The sequence below is a fragment of the Calidris pugnax genome, unplaced genomic scaffold (genome assembly GCF_001431845.1).
Source record: "Calidris pugnax isolate Ruff unplaced genomic scaffold, ASM143184v1 scaffold27, whole genome shotgun sequence".
NCBI lineage: Eukaryota > Metazoa > Chordata > Aves > Charadriiformes > Scolopacidae > Calidris > Calidris pugnax.
The window spans coordinates 587,263-607,959 of NW_015090893.1; the positions used below are offsets into that span (position 1 = coordinate 587,263).

General features: G+C 47.9%; 1 protein-coding gene across 1 annotated transcript in view; it reads right to left on the reverse strand.

Moving 5' to 3' along the window:
* Nucleotides 1-20,697, reverse strand: part of FGF18 (fibroblast growth factor 18) — an 86,644-nt gene that overhangs the window by 40,384 nt on the left and 25,563 nt on the right. Inside the window, exon 3 of the mRNA XM_014947837.1 lies at nt 15,332-15,512. Within this exon, the coding sequence (XP_014803323.1) occupies nt 15,332-15,512 (181 nt within the window). The remainder of the gene's footprint in view (nt 1-15,331; nt 15,513-20,697) is intronic.

The window sequence follows — 20,697 nt, forward strand, 5'->3', positions numbered from 1 at the left end:
GAACAAAACCCCTCGCCTTGCTCCCATCTCCTCACCGGGGTGTGGGCTCGTTGGTTGTTGTTTTGGTTAGTTTTGGGGTTGGTTTTTTTTTTGTTGTTTCCCCCCCCTTCCCCTCCCCTCCGTGTTGTCCTTCCTGCTGGGGCATTTGCGGCGCTGAGACACAAAAAAATAAAAATAAAAAAAATAGAAAACAGGTCAAACATCCTCAAATGGTGTATTTAGTGCTTCCCCTCGGGTTCCTGGCCATTTTCCTACTGGACCTGGGAGCGCAGCAGTATTTATGGGGTAGCGAGCTGACCCCTCGGCTGCGGTGGGCGAGAGCGCCTGACGTTAAGTGCTGCTAATGCGTTTTGCATTTGTGCTCGGGGGCAGGAAATCTCAACTTCCAGTGCCAAGGGGTTAATTATAATTTATATAGCAAGATCTCAGGCTGTGTTGGGTTTTTTTTTTTTGTTGTTTTTTTTTTTCCTCCAGCTAATTAAGAGGTACAATTACCTCTGAGAATCAAAGGGATATTTCAGTACCCAGCTCTTAGAAGCAGATTACAGGCACTTAAAACGTAAGGGCATTTTTGCTTTTCTACACATGCTTAGTTTTTGATTTAGATCATTAACAAGAAACTGTCATATTCCTGATCCACCATCACAATGTACTGGAGACCACCTATGGAAGCCATTCCAACAGGGTAAGATATAACATTGCTGCTTTCCCAGCGATTCCTACATTTCCAATGACATGTCTTGCTGACACGTCACCTCAGGGCTCTGGCAAAAAATTCTGCTTATTAATTAACAAAGCTTGATGATAAACTTGAGGTGGGTAATACCTAAACAGATCAGTCTGTGCTCAGATTGCAAACCCAGGACTATTTAGTCCCAAGCAAGTAGCAGGTTGATGAATATTATTGCTGTATTAATAATAACTATTAGCAAACTGTCCCAGGCAGGCCTTGGGAACTGAAGCCAAGGGATAATTAGCAGCACCCAGTGTGGAAGCTGGTGGGCAGCACTCGTGGGACCCACCTGGGGCTGGGGGGTTGCTGGGAGCAAACCCATCACCTCCACCATCTCCCTCCATCACCTCCTTGCCCTCATGTTTGCACAGAGGTTTACCAGCTACAGGTCTCTCTTTCTCACCACTCTCGGAGGTGTTTGCTGAGCCATTTACAAAGGGTTCATGTAATTAAATATTCTGACATAGGGAGAGGGGGTTTGGGCTAAAGATGGCAAGAAAAGCTTCTGGGAAACCCTTAAAATCCTGCTCCGGGGAGTCACTAGTTACAGATGCATCACAGACTGCAACCTCAGCTTGACTTGGCACAAGCTGCACAAATACATCTTCCACCATCCTTTATTTTTTAGGGATGCACTGGGCTCTCTCTCCCCCTCTATTATTGCCCAAAACACAGCTCCAAGCAGACCCGGGGCTGGCAGTGGCAATGAAGACCAACCCTTCCTCTAAAGGGGGAGGTCAGCTTTAGGACCAAGAGGAACGTCTGTCCATCTGGGTTAGAAATGAAGCTGATGCTGCCCAAGCCAAGGGGGGAGCTCAGCGACTGGTTTCCAGCATCAGCCACCCTCTGCCTACAGCTTGATTGCACCACGGGGGGTCTATGGGGCTGCCCCCTTGGACGTGCCGACAGCAGCACCTTCAGCTTTACAGAGACCGAACACACGCCGTGAGAAAGAAGCATTACTGTTAAAATCAGGAGGAGACAATGCAGTCCACACCTTGGCACGGAGAGATCTGCCAGTGGGCACTGCTTATCTCACCAGGAGCTCCAAGAAGTTCGTTTAGAAACCTGACAACCAACACACCCCCCAGGTATTGCCATCCCTCGGAGGCACTCCTCCACAGGCGACTGCCGGAGAAAGGAAGGGCACATCAGTTGTCATAAGCCATTTTACAAGAATATCTACAAAACTATGCAGAGCTGTACCAAGCGGAACCTTTCCAGTGTTACAGGAGACACCAAACAGAATATTCTGTTCTGCTGCAGGAGGATTAAGTATTGATTCAACGCTTATAAATACTGAAAGGGTGGGTGTCAGGAGGATGGGGCCAGTCTTTTTTCAGTGGTGCCCAGGGACAGGACAAGAGGGAACAGAAACAAACTTTAAACATAAAAAGTACCATCTCAACAAGAGGAGGAACTTCACTTTGAGGGTGGCAGAGCCCTGGAAGAGGCTGTCCAGAGAGGTGGTGGAGTCTCCTTCTTTGAAGACATTCAAAACCCACCTGGACACATTTCTGTGCAACCTGCTCTGGGTGACCCTGCTTTGGCAGGTTGGGTGAGGTCCAGAGGTCCCTTCCAACCCTATATCATCCTGTGATTCTGTGACTAAACACAAATTGGGAATGCTTTCCTATATAAAGATTGAGAATAACCAGGGTAGAAGAGGGGATGGCATTTTTTTAGAAGGTTTATTACTGCGTATGGGTGGGCATCTCTCTCCTGGCCAGCAATGGGTGCTGGTGCAGGCAAGAGGCTGGGAAAGGACCGGCTCAGCACTGGCAAAAGCAAGGCAGGGATCACAAAACTGTTGCTTGTAGTCCCAGAATAAGCCACTGACCAGCCTGATGCTCAGCAAAAAGGACTTGCACGTGCTTAATCAGCAACACGACCCGGTTACATAGGCAAGGAAAAGAAAGGAAGGGCAGATCCGGAGGGAAATACATCTATAGAGTGTTACCTTTCCCTACAGCTTGCTATTTATTGAAGCAGCAGCAAATGCTCCAGTGCAGTTGAGAATACAAACGCTGACATGGAAATTCAGAGCCCTGAACCGCTTCCAACAGGGAAAATATACTGACCGCAGTCTGTTTGGAGGTCAAACAAAATCAATAGCCTTTCTCTCCAGTCTGTCTCTAAACTAAGCTTCTTTCAAAGACATCCAGAGAAAATGGATCATCTTTTGTTGTTGTGTGTGGTTCTGGGCTGGGCTTTTTTTTTTGTTTGTTTTGCTTTTTTTAAGTGGTCAAACATTCATACGAGTATAAGAAACTCCTTCCTCCCTCGACGTACTGAAAGGATTGTATAGAGGTCAAAACTGCCCATCAGTTTTACTACACAATGGATGAGTTATCCACTTCTCGGGGAGGAAACCAGGCTGGAAGCCGCTTAGCACTCGGTAAGAGAGGAAAAAATAAATCAGTGTATTCGCTTGATGGGGGTACGTTTAAAGCTGGTTGTCAATTAGTTCGACACAGTTTGCTGTTACAGAGCACAACAATTTAGCCCCAGGAGCTGAAGTTTGCTGCGTTTCCTCAGATTCCTCCTGCTGAGAGACAGATATTGGCTGCAGCCAGGTCAGGCACCGAGGAGGAGGAGTGAGGCTAGAAGTCACAGCCGCCGAACGGGAGCCCGTGATCGGATGCAGCAGGACTGGGGACTCCTTCCTTCTTTCCTTCCTTCCAAAGCAGACAGTAAACCAAATTCGTGGCCAGAAAGGAGCAGAGATGATAAAGTGGTTCTTGCATGGGTACAAAGTGTGCCTCGCCTCTCCGCAGCACACACCTTTTAAGATAAACTACATACCCCAAGGGCTTACATACCCTTGTGTAGATGGTATCATCTCTACAGACATAAGAGGGTCACCCGAAGCCGAGGGAAAGGGCAGAAGAGCTAAAGTGGTAGAATGTAAAACTTTGCCTACATCCAATTTTTTAAATAATATAAATTCTTAAAAATGTCAATACAAAAATCGCAAGGAGAAACGGAAGGGACAAACAACAAAAGGACACTTCCTACAGGTCCCACAGCCAAAGGATATCCACCGCCTTCAAAGCAACAAATCATTGATGATGTTATCTGTTGGTTCTGTTCTGATAATCAGTGGTGAAAGACACCCTCCAAATCACAAAATGATTTAGGAAAGGCTCTCCAGAGGTCATCAACCCTCTGCTCAGAGCAGGACCATCAGGGCTACAGACCATCGCTCCTCAGCTGTGCCCCACCTCCCCTGCAACAAGTTGCTCTCCCCAAGAAACCTGACATCCTTGTCTCAATTTTAGCATTCCTAGGGGTGCGTGGTCACCATGTCCGAGATGTGGCTGGAGAGGGACAGATAGACCCAAGCAAAAATGGGAAGAGAGCATGACAGGGGTGAGATGCCCATGGCCACCAGCTTCTGCTGTCCCAGCAACCACGGCCCATGGAGCCACAGGGATTCACGTTTACCTAATGGGCATCCCACCCTGCTGATGTTTGCTGCTGTCGGTACCTATACTAGTTATATTAAAGCTATTATAAGCCTCTAAGTCCTCTTCCACACGTGGCACACCAGCACGGGCAGGGAGGCTCATCCTGACTCATCCCGCACTCACATATGCTGCAGGAAGAAGGGTTTGTTCCACCAGCCGCCGGAAAGGGCACCTCGTTTCCGAGCGAACATATTTAGCTCCTTCTAATTAGGATCTTAGCTGCTTCTCCTGCCCACGCAGGTCCTAAGAGTTCCTTAGAGCGCTAGAAAATCCTGGCGAAGCTCAAAGAAGGTTACGGCAATGGGGGCTGTCAAACGTTCACCCAAACTCATTATGGTTGCAAGAGCTAGTAGCTAGACACAAAAGCTGGGTTTCTTTGCAATGCTTTTTCTCTCCCCTCCTCCAGTTCCTCCCAGGTGGGACAATTTACCCCGTGACTATGCAGCTCTTACATTCGCTTGTTAGCACCCCCAAATTAGTAGGTGTAAAGTCAATATCCTTTTGCCTATTTACTCCTAATGAGTCACCAGTCAGCAACTTAACTTGGGAAAAAGAAAAAAAAAAAAAAAAGGGTTACAAATGCAGATGCAGAAGCAAATGAAATAAAGGCAAGAATCACCGCTGAGCAAGCGTCACACAAAGGCAAGGGGCCGGGCACACCACGCAGCACCCTGCCATTGTCACCAGCTAAAACCTAACAGCTTTGATTTGCCTCCCACGGACTAAAATGGTTTGAAATGCAAGGTCTGAACAAAGGTGCAAGACGCAGGAGGAATGGGAGGCACTGCTGGGCACTTAATCTCCTTTCAGTCTCACACGGGAGCTCCAGCAGCCGCTCTGCAGAAGGCGGTGGAGTTTCTTGAGAGTTGGGAAGGGGATAATCAGGCCCCAGTTGTTGCAGAGGTTCAGCCTCGTGATCCCTCCATGCAACGAGCAGAAATGTTATTTGGGGTTTATACTTGAGTTCGCTTTAGGCAGCTTCTTTGCTGCTGGAACCTGGGACAACATCACTGATTCCAACAGGACGAGACCAGCTTTAAGCAGCTGCAGAGCTCACCCTCTGCCTCGACACAATGTGGGATTTGGAATTAAGAACCCAAAGCACCCTCAGGCTGCTTCAACACACACCCCTGTGGAACCTGCCAGAGCAGGGACAGGGCTTTGTGGTGAGGATATCCCTCACACCCATACCACATGGGGACATGGACACGCTGTGAGCCTCACAACTGGCCCTGGCCAAGCATTGAGGCCATTTGGACATTATTTTTTAGATCTATCTGGTATTTACATGCCTTCCTATTCTTAGCCCTTCCCTGCTGCTTCTCCGCGCTGAGGTGCCTTGCTGCTACAAGTCCCCTCCAACCACCCGTTCCCTCTCCTGCTTCTCCTTCCAAAAGTACTTGAGTACATCAGGTATAAACCAAACCATAACCAGCCATGTCAACTTGAAGCCAGGATCCCAAGCCTCCCATATGCTCAAACACCAATGGCTTGCGTCACCATCTGCTCTTCCTCCATCCCACCAGCCCAGCTGCCAAGCAGCATCAGAGAACAAGGACTCCTCTCCAGGACACTACCTAGGGCCGGATCCTTCCAGCCAGCACAGCTGCTGTCCAGTTGTGATCACTGGGAAACCGCTTGTTGAAGACCCAAAATTCGTTACGGCTAGAAGACTGGGTCATGACAGATGGTAGGATTTTTTTCTTATTGCTGTGGGAAGAAAGGCACCCTCTTTCAGCAGCTGCAAACGCAGAGGAGAAGGCCTCTTAGGAACTATTTCAGCTCTCAGAGATGAGGGCAAAATAAATTTGAGGACTACCCAGTGATTCTTCAAGCTCAACCATCCAGGTAGCACCAGCAAAGGACAGGCACATCCCCAAAGCGACTCCAGCAGAAGTCAGGGACACAAAGCTCAAGAGGCATTTAGAAGGTCTCCGCTCCTACATCACCATAAAAGCACGAATTGCCTGTTAGGGGCATTCAGAAAATACTTAAAATTCATCAGGGACCAAAGCAAGAGCTATTTATTGCTGGCACAGCTCATTAAAAGGGATGCTCACAGAGCGCAGCCCCGCGACCATCTCTCTCCAACCCCAACACCCCCTCTCTTCCTCACAGTCAGGGAAAAATGGGGATTTTTTGGTTTTTTTCACTGGGTCTTCTCACTGCCTTTACTCCCAGCTCGCCTTCCCCTTCTTGCGAGCGCCGAGACCGCAGACGCTCTACACGTGTTCTCCTCTGCATCCGACTGGCAGGCAGTCTGGAAAATGCCAGTATTGGAACGGCCTGAATTCAGCGGTTTCCGAATGCTGATCGGACACTATTTCGTTCAAGCCACAGATAGTCATTTTTGGGGGGTATTTTCAGCTCCCTTCTTGGACTCGTCCGGATTTCCAAGCGTCATGCATCAGCAATTTCTCCTCTTCGGAGCTTGGTTATTCTTCACCTTCCCGCCCAGCCTGAGGCTCGGTGCAGTTTTGCCGGGGACCGGGCTCTTCCCTCCTCTCCTCTCCCAGACGGTCACTGGCGTTGGGAATGTTTGCTGTGCTCCACCTCGCAGCTGCGGAAATTCCTGACTATCTGGTTTTTAAAAGAGCTGAGGTGAAATCTGAGCGATTAAAGTGCCTTATTTTTTTTTATAAAGTCCAACGCCTTTCTTGAGGAAACCCCAACCTGAAAACAGAAATGGTCTCACAGCATCCAAATAATTATTTCTAACCAGGCTGCAGATGTGGTGTCCATTCCCACCATCTCTTTAGCATCTCTCCATTAGCAACGCTTCCCTACCTAAGAGGTGAGGGAATGGTCCAACCCTTGTTTTGGAGATGGGGGAGGGACACACGAGGAGATTGAGAGGATTAAATTCATGGCCTTTGTTACACATGAGGAGCAAAAGCCCTTCTCTTTCCACTGTCTAGAGGGTCCAGCCTCAGTGTCTCACTGGGCAAAGCAGGAGATGCTCCAGCTGAGGGACCAGACTTTGCCACCAACATTAAGTCTCCAGCAAAGCAACCTACTGACTTCGGGTCTCACAAATGACAATTCAGCAAGATCCCATGTTCTCTTCAAGCAGAAGTGTGCTCTTTACACACCAAGTTTTGAATTTCCCATCCTGTCTTTAATTAGGCATGTTCTTAATAGGTTTATTGACATTTTTCATTTCCTCCGAACATTTCTTATGAAGGACAAATCTCAGTGGCCACTTGACAACAGGCATGGTAGGCATGTTAGCCAAAATTCACAAGACAGTTTGTTGACAATGTTTTCCTTCCCCTCCCTCCAAAGTAAAAGCAATTAAAAAGCCCTTGCAGAAACATACCCAGCCTGTTTGCTGGGTACTTTTAATCGCATCCCAAGAACCGACTTGAATTCATGACTGGCCAATGGTTAGATATGAGAAAACCTCAGGTACCACGATACAAAGCTTGGTAACAGACACTAAGACAAAACACTGCCATAGACTCAAAGGAACTCTCTCAGCATTTGTGCACAGAGTCACTCACGGCCTAGAAATATATTTCAAATTACACAAAATTCATCCAGAACTTCATCATAGAATGGTTTGGGTTGGAAGGGACCTCATAGATCATCTCCCAGTATCCTTCCAGCAATCCCCAGCTACAAATTTCAGATAAAAGTGATCTTTGTACTAATACTCACAGTGCGTTTTCAGCCACAGAGGAGAAAGGAAAGCCCTAACTTTGTTTCTGTGTTATTTCATCGCAGCCAGGGAAGAACATTGAGCAAAGCAGCTGCCTGAGCTTCATGGGAGAAAAAAGCATAATCACAGCAAGGCAGGAACAGATAATATCATGTTGACCTGTCTTCAGGGTCTGGCATTCACATTTTCATAAAGTGTCTCGGAAGATAAATCACTATACTAATAATATTTGTATTGATTATCTAAACTGAAGCAGCAATCGACTCCATTGTCTCACTTCCTCTTAAATTGCTCACAGATGGGATCCTATTTCCTATTCTGCATTTCTAATGGGAACACTTAAATCACAGCACAGAATTATATACACACACAAACTGTTAACAAAAACCCTTTTATGACTTGCACGAAAATAAAGATTTTTTTTTTTCACTTTGTAGCTCGCTTTCCACTCCACACAGAAATTAAAAATGACAAATTATCAGCAGACCTCTAAATTACTTCTCCTCGTTATTTCTGCGTCCCTAATATTTACTGACAGACAGGCCTATGTTTTCCAAACCCTGACCAGTGATTATGGAGACCTGAAGTTTGGACACAGACCTAAAGGTGATACTTTTTTTTTTTTCCCCCATGAAAGTCAAGGCTCTTTAAACTATCTCAAGGTCCAGCAGTAGGGAAATAAAAAATAACTATAGTGTCAGAGGGAAAATAAACAGCAGCTTCTGCTGTTGTCCCAAAAATCTAAAGTGCATCACTTTCTACAGGCAAAAACAGGGACTGCTGCAGAATGAGCTGAATTTCAGGTGTGAACCTGGCCACAGTAGGAGCCTGGGATAACTGCTCTCCAGACCAGGAGTAAAGGAAATTGGTAACAAATACATTGTTTAAGATAGGTTTGCCGTGAATCAGAAAGCAAAAGGCTTGGGTTTTCCTTCCCAAACTTCTCATTCCACCTAAGCAGAGCTTTCCCATACCCCAGCGCAGACACAAGATACAGCAGAATTAAAATAAATAAATAAATAGAAATGCTTTAAATATACAGATGGTTCGTCGAAGATGCTTACAGCACATTTCAAATGGCTGCCAACCCTGTCAGAGCCACCTGGAAGGTGAGGGCAGCCGGAGTTCCTCCCTGCCCACCACAGCCTGGGACCTCCAGCCCCATCTCCAGCCCCATCATCCTTGGGTCCACCAAGCAGCCCTTCAAGTCCATCCCCACGCCTGCTTCCAAACAGAAACCTCACCTCTGCCCCACTGCAAATGAGAAAGGGAGATATTTTAAGGAAAAAAAATTTAAAAATAATAATAAATTATTTGGGCAAGGAGGAGAAAAAACCCCGAGCCACAACACAGCAGCTGGACGGCGAAGGCTTCTCCAGCTCGGGCTGGTCCCCAGGACCCATCTGAGTGTACAGCTGCCACGGTGAATGATCATCCCTCGGCTGAGGTCAGCTCTGCCCCCGGGCGAGGTAAGTGAAAATAAATGGTGGAGAAGATAAAAGGTCTTTAAAAAAAAAAAAAAAAAATTATTTGTCTTGTTGTCATGTCAAAACTGTAATGGGAAGAGACTGGAGGCAGCGATACGTCCCTTAAATAGGAAACAGCCATCCTGACGGTTCGGCAGAATAAATTACAGAGCAAATCACAGTTCATGAGGGGTACGGGGCTGGGACAGGCCCCTTGCACATACCTGCTTCCTGGGAAGGAAAGCCCATTTCTGAATGTCCAGCCGGTGGAAACACAGCTCTATTTAATTAACTCCAATAGCTACTTGGACTACATCTCCTGTATTTCTTGCAGGTTAATTCTGCGCCTTCCAGCCACAATGAGTTTAGGTTTTTTTCTTTCCTGATCTTCCCAGGAGGGGGATCAAAATTGATTTTAACTATTCTAGGAGGGGAAAGGGTTAATGAGGGTTTCCCAAGGCAGCTTGCTGTTAAGGTGCCAGAAATACTGAGGGGAAAGAATGACTTGCTAAAGATGGGACAATGGCACTGGTATTTTGCATTTGTTTCCAGGCTTTGAGATAGAACAAATGGGAGTCATTAGTGAAATGAGTTTAGGGAGTTCTAAATTAGCTGTCAGGCTGCCAAACCCGAAGAAGTGCTATGTCAGCTCATTAATTCTGGAGAGCGCAGGATTACCCAAACCTAGGAAGGAATCCTGCAAAATTTAGAGTCAATTAAAGGAGGCTATTTTGCTATAATAATATTTTCCACACATATTACACCTCCTCGTGGAACCGAGCCCATTTCTACCACAAATGAAAATCTCTGGCGGGCTGGAGTGTGGCTGATGTCTAGACAGCTGTAATGTGCTCTCCATGGGCTTGTCCACTGGCATCCCTGGGAAGCTCCAGCTAGAACAGAAGGTGGGGACGCAAACCGTGGGGCACATCACCCAGGCTGGGATGGCCCCAGGAAGGAGGCACCCAGCTCTCCCAGCCCCTTGGGTTTCCCCATACCACCCAAAAAAAGCACACCTGTATGGGGCACGATGTTCTGTACTAGGAACATCCGTGGGACGTGGAGGTAATGCCCGGCATGGTGCACGCACACCACCTCTTGAATTGGCTTCCCCATCTTGGGCTGCCCGACCCCAGATTTGTCAACACCCTTCTAGTTAATCTCCCCAAACCTCCTCGCTCAGGGGCATCTCCTGAGTCCTGACCCAAACCCCCACTGAACTCAGAGGGAATCTTCCACCACCTCCTTGGGCTGCCTGACCCCAGATTTGTCAACACCCTTCTAGTTAATCTCCCCAAACCTCCTCGCTCAGGGGCATCTCCTGAGTCCTGACCCAAACCCCCACTGAACTCAGAGGGAGTCTTCAAGAGGACTCCACCACCTCAAGGTCCATCCCCCTGGGATATCTTCCACCACCTCAAGGTCCATCCCCCTGGGATGCTAAAAAGGAGATATGTCATACCTTACTAGCAGCTTTTCAGTATGTGAAGGGGGCCTACAAGAAAGCTGAGGAGGGACTTTTTACAGAAAAGGAGATATGTCACACCTTAATAGCAACTTTTCAGTATCTGAAGGGGGCCTACAAGAAAGCTGAGGAGGGACTTTTTACAAGGACATGTGGTGATAGGATGAGGGGTAATGGCTTCAAGCTAGAAGAGGGGAGATTTCGGTTAGATACCAGGATGAATTTTTTCACTCTGAGGGTGGTGAGAACCTGGCCCAGGTTGCCCCATCCCTGGAGGGGTTCAAGGCCAGGTTGGAGGGGGCTTGGAGCAACGTGGTCTTCAAGTGGGAGGCGGCCCTGCCCAGGGCAAGGGGTGGCACTGGATGCTCTTTGAGGTCTCTTCCAACCCAAACCATTCTATGATTCTATACCTTTGTGCTGCCCCTGGTACGGGGTGTCCTCAAACACAGCCTCCCATGCTTTAAGACTGGAAGGTTTATAAACAAGAAGGTTTATAAAGCAGACAGTTTATAACCTCCTGGGGGACTCAAGAGTTTTTTTTAACCTGTGATAGGTTCGGTCAGTGGACAAAACACCCCTGGAGAGCAACCTGGCTGGTGACCTACCCGCACATCCCAGCCTTCAGGACACCCAAGTGCTCGCCGCAAATAAAAGTTACCTCCGCAGAGAGGGCAAGCCCAAAGACCTCTCACACCCCCTCGCCTCTCTGCTGATGGCTATCGCTGCTCATCGCCCCGCCGGACAGCAGTAGCCAGGGACAAATTAAAACAACAACAACAAAAAAAAATCACATGGCTGTGAAATACAAATGAGGCAAAAAATGCCTTCACGCAACCAAGAGAGCTCTGTCTCCCCAACTGCGCCGGATACAAAGATCGTGAACAAACAGGATAGAATGTCTTCTGCCTTTTGTGAAATGAAAATAAATGAAAGGATCTAAGGTTTCAGGTCACTGATCCCTCTCTTCCCTATCTGTACCATTTATCGGAGGTAGAATATAAAGGTTCCAGGTCCTTTTCTTTTTTTTTTTTTTTTGTCAGCACTTTAATGGTTGTTTTTCCTCCTTCCCCCTTTCATTTTCTGAATGAAAGGACCACTTAGGAACCTGTAAAGTAATAATAAGCTTATAACAGGAATATTGTTTTTCTGGGCCAGTGCAAACTTCTTCTGAATAGGTTGAAGAGATTAAAGTAAAAATGCAATCTGTAAATAGATCAGTCTTTTAATTAGTTTATAGTCTGTTAAGAGATAATATTTTGCTCACATAGATTGTCTGTTATCTAAAGATCTCAGAGCACTTTAGGAACATCAATTAAGCCTTAAAAAAAAAACCCCAACCTTGGGAGATAGGTAAGTGTATTTAGATTAATTAGTGTTGCTGTGAGCAGCAGGCATTATTATTAGATTTAATTTAGTCCAATAATTGACTTATCTGTTAATGGATTCTAATTCATCTGAGAAGGGATCAAATCCATCTGATTAAAAGCATTACATCGACTCAATTAATTCTATTAACTGACTTAATTTGCCATTTAATAATTTGACACATGGGGCCAGATCTTGGCCCTGAAGAAGACGAAAACCAAAAATTAGATGCCAGAATTATCACGCCGGCAAAAGTAGGCATTGCAGAGCAGGCATTTTTTCCTTGCACAGGGCATTTGCAGACCTGGATAAACCATTCAGGGGGGGCTTCCTCTGGCTGGATTCTCCCAGCCCTGTGGTATCTTCTCTCCCTGAACCAGGGCTGGCCGCTCATTTTGCTGTACTCGAGCCTGGAAACGAGCAATTCCCTGCCTGAGATCTGCCACCTCCCCTCTTCTCTGGGCATTCTCTTCAACCACAGAGGTGAGAAGTTTTACAGAAGTCAATAAAACCTTGCAATAAAACTAACCTCCCTTCAAAGGCAGGGCGACCCTCCCACGCCAGCCATTTGGATGCTGTGTATGTGCAAAAAATAAATAATAATAAAAAAGAAAAAGCATCACTTCACTTGGACATTGATCTTTAACCAGTTGTGAATGTATGGGAGGAGAGGGGAAAGAGGTGCTAAAATGTTATTAGCTCCCCCATCCTTAGAACTGGCTAGTGCTGACTGCTGGTGATGAGTGCTGTGGACCTTAGGCACAGCCTCGCTGCTCGAGGAGAGCCTCCTGCCATTGTCCCTGCCTGATGTCATCTTCTCTCTGCAGGACTGAGCTGTTGGAAGAATTCAAGGAATTCTCACAGGCACCTTTTTCCCCACATCTCATGCCTTTTCTTAGCTTTTGGCTCTTGCTCGTCCTCCCAAGGCCTTCCCCAGGCCGTAATCCTCAGGACGTGGCTCCACATCACCTCCACCACCGTCTCCCCTTCCCGTGGGGACAGGGTGGAACAGCTGTGGGAGACAGGGCACCGTCTGCAAGGGGGAAGGTGGCCAAAGAACCAGGAGCTGGGAGCTCCCTGGTGCTCAGCATCCTGCCAGCCCACAGGCAGGGAGAGAGGGGAGAGGAGAGAAAGGGCAGGAGGAAAAGCAGCCATCTGCTGCCCAGGAGGAGAGGTGTCCTCCCTCCTTCGGATCCGACCAGCAAGAACGGAGACGGGGATCAAAAGTTTGCAACTGTTGGGAGACCCCCAGACCTGGTTTAAGCCTCTCTCTGCTCTTGATCAAAGGTTACTCCATCATAATGCCTCGGGGGGAGGGGTTCCCGGCACATAATGAATCCTGTGTCATCGCCTTTGTATCCAGTTTTGGCTGTAACACAGATGGTTCTCACTTCAGTAACTCTGACATCTCTCCCCCCCACACCCACCCCCCCCAACCCCTTCATTATCACAGCCAGGAGCTCTGCGTGGTCACATCCTGGACCTCCGTGTCCCACCTCGCTGTCTCCCCGATTATCATGCTCCAAGCGTTCCCGTGCCAAAGGAAGAGGACAAACAGATTTCCATAACCTTTCAGCAGGGCCAGGGACGGGAAGGCTTTGCAGCTCCACGCGTCGAGGAGTTTTATTAGGAGAAGGTGGGGGGGGAAGGGAAGCAGGCAGAGGTGGGGGGGGTATCACCAAATGGCCTCCAGGGCTGGACCCCTCAAGGCTGGGAGGAGGATTTGCTAGCAGAGAGGATTTTGGTGGTGAGGGAGCTCCCCGGATTGGAGATGTGGGGCTCTGAGGATGGCACAGCATCGCCACCGGCCACCGGCACCGGGGATTCGCTGCTCAGGCACCGTTGCATATGTATGAAGGGGACAAGATGGGCTTTGACACATAAATTAGCACTTGTCAGCTGCTCACGGGCACACTTCCCCGCTGCACCCCACTGTAAATGCCGCCTTCTTTTATGGAGAGGGGAAGAGCTCCATCACGTTACCTGACAGGCACGGCGGGCAAGAGCGCTCCCCGGGCAGCCAGCAGCCAGCCACTGGTTTACATATCAAACCTCCAGAAGATGAATGCAATAAAATGACATGATAATTAGCAGCCAAGCGGCACTTTCCAACTCTTTGTTTTATCTGGAAATTTGGGAATGACAAAGGACAAGGTTGGTGAGACCGCAGGGCAGGGCTTTCCCCGCAACACACGGGGCTACACAACCGCCGTGGGGGTTCGTTTGGTTCCAACCAGGTGCTTTTTGGTCGTCACCTCCCCGTGGCACAGGTCACCCCGAGCCTCCTGCTCAGCACGGCCTGTACCTCATCCCACCTGAAGGGAAAACCAGACCCAGATCTTGACTTCCCATCGTCGTGGCCCACCTCACCTGTGGGGTCAGCTTCACGTGAACCTGCCTGCTGGCCACCACCTACACACACCTCTGCAGCAACGCACGGGGCTGGACATCCACAGCAGAAAAAGGACCAGTTCTCTGAACGGCCCTAAAATCCTTCCAGCAGCTATATCTCTGCCACAACCATCCCAAAATGTACCAGAATTACTGAGTTTTTTCATACTTCAGCCCGCTAGCAGCAGTTCTAGCACGTTGCCTGGGTGCAAATCACCGTGAGAGTAGTTGAACACTCTGCCAGCCCATGGGAAGTTCAATTATCTGCGTCCCTGCAGGACCCAGATGCCCCAAGATACAACTGGGGTGCTCTCAAAGCTCCAAAGTCTGCTTAATTTCATCTCAACCCAAATATCCCCTCTGCCTAGAAAGATGAGAGTGTTTCATCGAAGCACTGGATTCACCCAAACTCAAGCCCAGAGTTCATGGGGAAAGAACACCCCCAGCCACCAACCTGGGTATTGTTTATGAATGACAATAGACACACCATGAGCTCCTCTGTGGGGCAGAAAAAGATTCTTCTCTTCAAACACCATCATATACTAATAAATTGGGGCAGGACAGTACTGTGGGAACTGCCTGCAGGTGGGAGCCAGGCCGAGAGCCTGCTGCAACACAACAAACCCATCTTCTTAACCTGGAAAGGTTTTTTTTTTTCCCCCTCTTATCCCGTTTTTTTAATCGCTCTTCTTATTTTTCTCCCGAGAGGTTCTCAGCCCAACATAGAGGATTAAAGCCTTTGAGCGGGGGAGCCTGGGAGACCCCAGTAAATATTCTTACCATATTTATCTCCATCTTCTCCTTTGGCACTGATCCTCCTGCCCAGCACTTGGATGTGTTTCCCGCTTGTCCTGCTGTAGAGCTGATAGAGCCGGAGCTGCTTCCTGCTCACGTCGTCCCTCGCTCGCGTCTGGTTCTCCACGTGTATCCGAAAATCTACATTCTCCTCGGCAGCGAACATCTGAGAGCGGGGGGGGAAGGTGGGGTTGAGGGGAGAGAGAGAACAGAACAGACCGTGAAACCAAACAAGCACCTTTGGGCAGAAAGAGGGCACGTGGAGCAAGAGGACTGGGATTTGGCTGCCCTTCCCGTGACAGCTGTGGCCATGGTATCAGGCACTCCACATGTAATTCCAGCCAGAGCTGGCTCTCGACAGCAAACCAAACCTGGGTTTTTACAATCAAACTGTGGAGGGTTTTTTTTGGAGTAAAAACTTCTGCTCAGTCCTGCTTTGATTTAATCCTGGTCAGCCATGCCGGCCATAAATTAGTGGCTCCTTTGCACAGGCAGAGCCTCTCCCCAGGTTACAGGGACAGGTATGGGAGAAAGGGGATGGACAACTCCATTCCAGAGAATCAGTGCTTCACCTTCAGCCTCTGCATTGATTCCCTGGATTAACTGCAGGGAAGAAGTCAAGGGGTTTATCTATTTATGCTGACATTAGCAGACTGGACTCTAGCTTCACTCAAGCATAAAATCTACTAGGATAAAAGTGTCATCTGTACATGGGCACTCTTCAGCCTAACTTTTTTGCCAGCGCTGCTTTTCAGCGAAGCCAGCTTGTTGGTGACTGTCTATGGGTACATACGTGTCTGCCTCAACAGGGCCACAGCCTGGGGAGATGCTCATGAGGGCCAGCACCAGTAGGGGTCTGATTGCTTGAGCCACTTCACCTGTTTTTTCTGGCCAATGGATTAAACTAACCCTAGTTCACGATAGCTTTAAAATATCACCAGAAGCTTTCTCTGACATACCTGCCCTTCTCTGGAGATCTTGCTTCCTATCTTTAACTGTTGCCGAGAAACACCGAAACAGGATTCCTGCTTTTGCTTCTGGAGAGTTATCCCACTTTGCCCAAGGCCAAAAGACCAGACAACCCAGATGTTCTCAAGATGCACTCCCAAAGAGGAGGCTGAGCAGCACGCACCCAAAACCACATCATGCCCAAACAATACGAAACCCCAGGAATCAATCCACAGTCCATCCCTCTGAGCGTTTGCACCACAATATCCACGCTGCCCACTCCAAACTCACAGATGGGACAATATTTCGGTGGCAGACACCCTTCACAGGACAATAAGTCATTTGGAAACCAAAAGCAAAAGCTTATTGAGTGGCACACACGCGACACCACCGCACAATAGGCTATATTCAACTTGACCACAACAAAGACCACTCAAAGCCTACTCATTGCTGGTGAGCTCTAATGCTGTTTGCCATTTGTCTGTAAGAGATGAAATGCACCACAAAATAAGAATCTCATGGGAATGTAATGATGCCTCAGTTTGGGACTGGCAGAGGAACACCATTTCCCACCTCTCCTCCTAACACATCCCCACCACAGCATGCTTGTCCTCCCAGCCTGCAAGCAGCAGTGTTCTGATATACCGGTGTGGGGATGGAGCTGGCAGCGCAAATGAAAAAGGGTCAATGAATCCTCGTTCAGGTCCATTCCAGGCTAAAACACGTTAAGAGCAAGTGGCCACAACGCACAAAACAGCCCCACTTCAGCCTCCTGCACAGGTCACTTCATACCAGCACACATTTCGAAGCTGAATGCTCCCTGGAAGTCAAAACCTCGGAAGGAACTTTTTAGCATTTCCAGTTATCGAGGAGACCCACGGATCTGCAGCAGGAGGAAAACTTTGGGCAGGCAGCGCTGCTTAGCACCAGACCTTCACTAAGCAACCCAAACAAAAACATTATATTCAACACAGTGGCAACAGCCCTGAGGTTCACGGGGATGTTGCAGCATCATCTTTGCTGCCCTTATTAAATGCTGGGATTATGCTATTCCAATCCCAAGTCTTAGGAGAGGAAGCGATTTAACTCCCTTACATTACTGTCAGAAGTCAGGAGGAGACTGCAGGAGCTGAACAGGCAGAGCAAAAGGAGATTCAGGGCAATTCTAGGTCTAAAGAGATATTCAAGGTGACGACAGAGGTGGCAGGCAAAAATGACACCATTAATCGCAGCAATATTTCCCACTCTCAGAAACCAGCCCAGCAAGAAGCTGTGCCCCAAAGCCACGGATGGGAGAGGAGAAGCAGCCCTGGCACCTGCCAGGAGGGGTATCAGGGGATGCTTTGGACATGAATAATATTAATTTCTTTTTTTTCTCCCTACATCTCTTCTTACTTTCTTTTCAAACGCTGCTGTCGCAAAGGATGCTAAACTACTAAAACCAGAGATGCTCGAGTAATGTTGACAGCCTGCCTCGTACCCACAAAAAGCAAGGCTATTTGCAGTTAAGATTCTGGCTCCGTCATTTTAAGATTTAAAACAGATTTTAAATCAAGATGACGTCGTTACATTGCTTTCACCACATGTTAATGAATTTCACATTTTTCTAGGAAAAAAAACAAAACAGGTGGGGGATCTGAAGTGGGGGGAAGGGCGGGTTGCTCTGCTTTCTTAGAAACTTCAAACAGAAAAGGCAATCCGTTTTCCAAAGCATGTTTTAATTCTCATGTTTTAATTGTCTCTGGAGCAGCCGCGCCGCAGAGGTCCCAGCCCGCAGCCGCAGTGCCCGGGTGGACTCTGGAGCACCCCTGGAGCCATCCCACGCTGTGGTCAGCCTTGAACATGCCACAAACCCGTCTGCACATGTTTGTCACAGTTCTCCTGCCCAAGATCAGCTAATTAAGTGTCTCCTCCCTTGGCAAGGAGAGCACAGCTGCAGCCCAGAGGGATGACATCTCCTCCTCCACCAGCCAAGGGCCTGGCTGGCATCACCCACAACTCCAACAACCTTGTCCAAGCCCAGAAGGGACCAGCAGGGGACACCGACCTCAGCAATAAAGTCAGCCCAAGCCTGTATCACTCCATTATTTCTCCAGCAACAGCTTTAACCCAGAGAAAGAAATCCTGGAGGAAGGCACTAGAGGTTCTCCTTGCAGCAGACCTGTCCCTTGGTCAAGCAGCTGTGGTCCAGAGCAGCAGTGAAACCACCAGGATTTAGCTGCCTGCTTAAAGATAAGCACGAGCTTAACCACGCTGTTGAAACAGGATGCTCTGCTGGAGCGTGGCCAAGGTGAATTAGCCGTGCCAGCCTGAGCTGCATCTGGCCCGCAGCAGAGACTATCAATACTCTAAAATAAAATTTCATGCAGTGTCGATTTCACGAGATAAAGCCTATTTGATCATCTCTGAAATCCATTCTCACAGTTTCCCTGCCCTAAAAGAGTATACTCCCTCAAGCAGCTAACTTTACTGAGATAAGAAAGTCCATTTATATATACCGTAAGAGAGACTTCTCTTTCATAAATCTCAAAAAAATTAGTAACATATGCCTCCTTCGGTAACTGATCGCCAACACTCACTCCAGAAGGTCACCTAAAACCAAGTCCCTCCACCCCCAAATACATTGCCCTAACAATCACAAGACACAAAAAGGAATGCAGAAATGTCTTCAAGTCCCAATTCCGCTTGGAAACGTAAAGGTTTTCACTTCTGTTCACCAAAGTAAAAGGAAGTATTATTTTTTTTTTTACTATTAATATGTTATTACTACATATAAAAACATCATACACAAAGTGATGGCTTTTTTGGGGGGGCTTTCAATCTGATCATCCATGTATCCACGCTGGAGGTGGCAAAACCTCCAGAGTTTGGCACAACAGGTCCCTTAAACAAACTGCTCCCGACCAGCCACGTGCCCTGTGGGACGCTCTCTGGGGACAGGAAAAGGATTTCCTGCATTAATTTATCTCCTCCAGCCTTTTGGTGGGATTTGGGGTTGTATCGTGGTCTATTCTGTCAATCCACCCGCCTGGTACAGGCCGCTCTCTGTGCAGGACAACTTCAGCATCTCAGGAGAGAGGGTTTCATAGAGCTCCACCTCGTTCTTTGCCAATGATTTATAGTCTGCAAAATCCCAGTTGTTAAACACAAGCATCAAATTTGGCTTCAGTTTTATTCTTCCTTCTCTTTTTTCTTTTCAATCAGTTCCTCATCTATTTATTATTTATTTACCACTACCTCTTTCTGTGATAACACACAGCTACAAAGACATCCTAAGAGCACAGCTGGCAATATAGAGCTTATGCAAGGGAATAAACAGCATTCCTTTAAAAAAACAACCATCACCTCAAGCAATGGATGCATCAGAAATGCCTCACTCCTGAAAAGCAGCAGCTCTCCCTCCGCCCTGTTGCACTTGCCCAATGATTCAAGGTAGGTGCATTCAGTCCCACCTCCTCTCCAAAGAGCCACGGAAACCAGAGATGACATCAGTCTTTAGACAGTCCACACCAGGAGATGTTTCAAGTGTTTTTTTGCCAAATGGTTCTCAAGTAATGAGCGGGTTTCATTTTAGATGGCTTTACAACGATCCTTCAGCTTAAAGAATGACCCTCCTATTCGTTAAATCCCAGATGGAGGGCGAGGGAAAGACCATTTTGCTGATGCAGCCGAAGGTCTCACCATGAGGCAATCCAAGAAATGCTCAAGAGCGGCAAAAGCCTCCAACAGTAGCACTGGGATGTTAGTCCTACACCAGCTCCTGTCACATCTCTGCAGACACCGATGCCTTCTTGTGCACGGGAAGCACTCACAGCCCCACCAAGGTCACCAAATCCCTTGCAGTGCCCAAACCACGCTTGCAGGATTTGTCTTCCCATCCATCCAACCAGCCCCTGTGCACTTCGAGTCTTCTACTGTGAGCTCTCCAGTAAAAGGGGACACTAATCTGTTATTGCTCGTGTCATCAAGCGTTACAGCATGAGATGTCCAAAGCCCACGGCACGGCCAAGTTTGCTGGGAGCTGGACTTCAGAATTTCCTGGGGTTTTCTGCTTTTTATCCTTTGGAGCCTCCAAGCCCCATCGGAGAGCAAACCATATGTCATTCCCCCAACCGAAGGAGGAATACAAAATCCCTCTCGCTAAAGGCCGTACCGATTGCAAAAGATAAACAAACCAAGCTATTCAAAGCCCTTTCAAACCCCATCTGATAAGCAGGAAATACTTATTACCTTTCAGCCATCAAATCAACCTAATATTAATGATTTTCTCCGTGACCTTCGAAACGCATGAAAGTTAACTCGATAAGGTCAACAAGAGGATATCCAAGACAGATCTCTCTCAAGTCCGCAAAGGCAAGTAACAAACCACTTTTCTTCCATGACTTTGGCAACATTCCTCTATG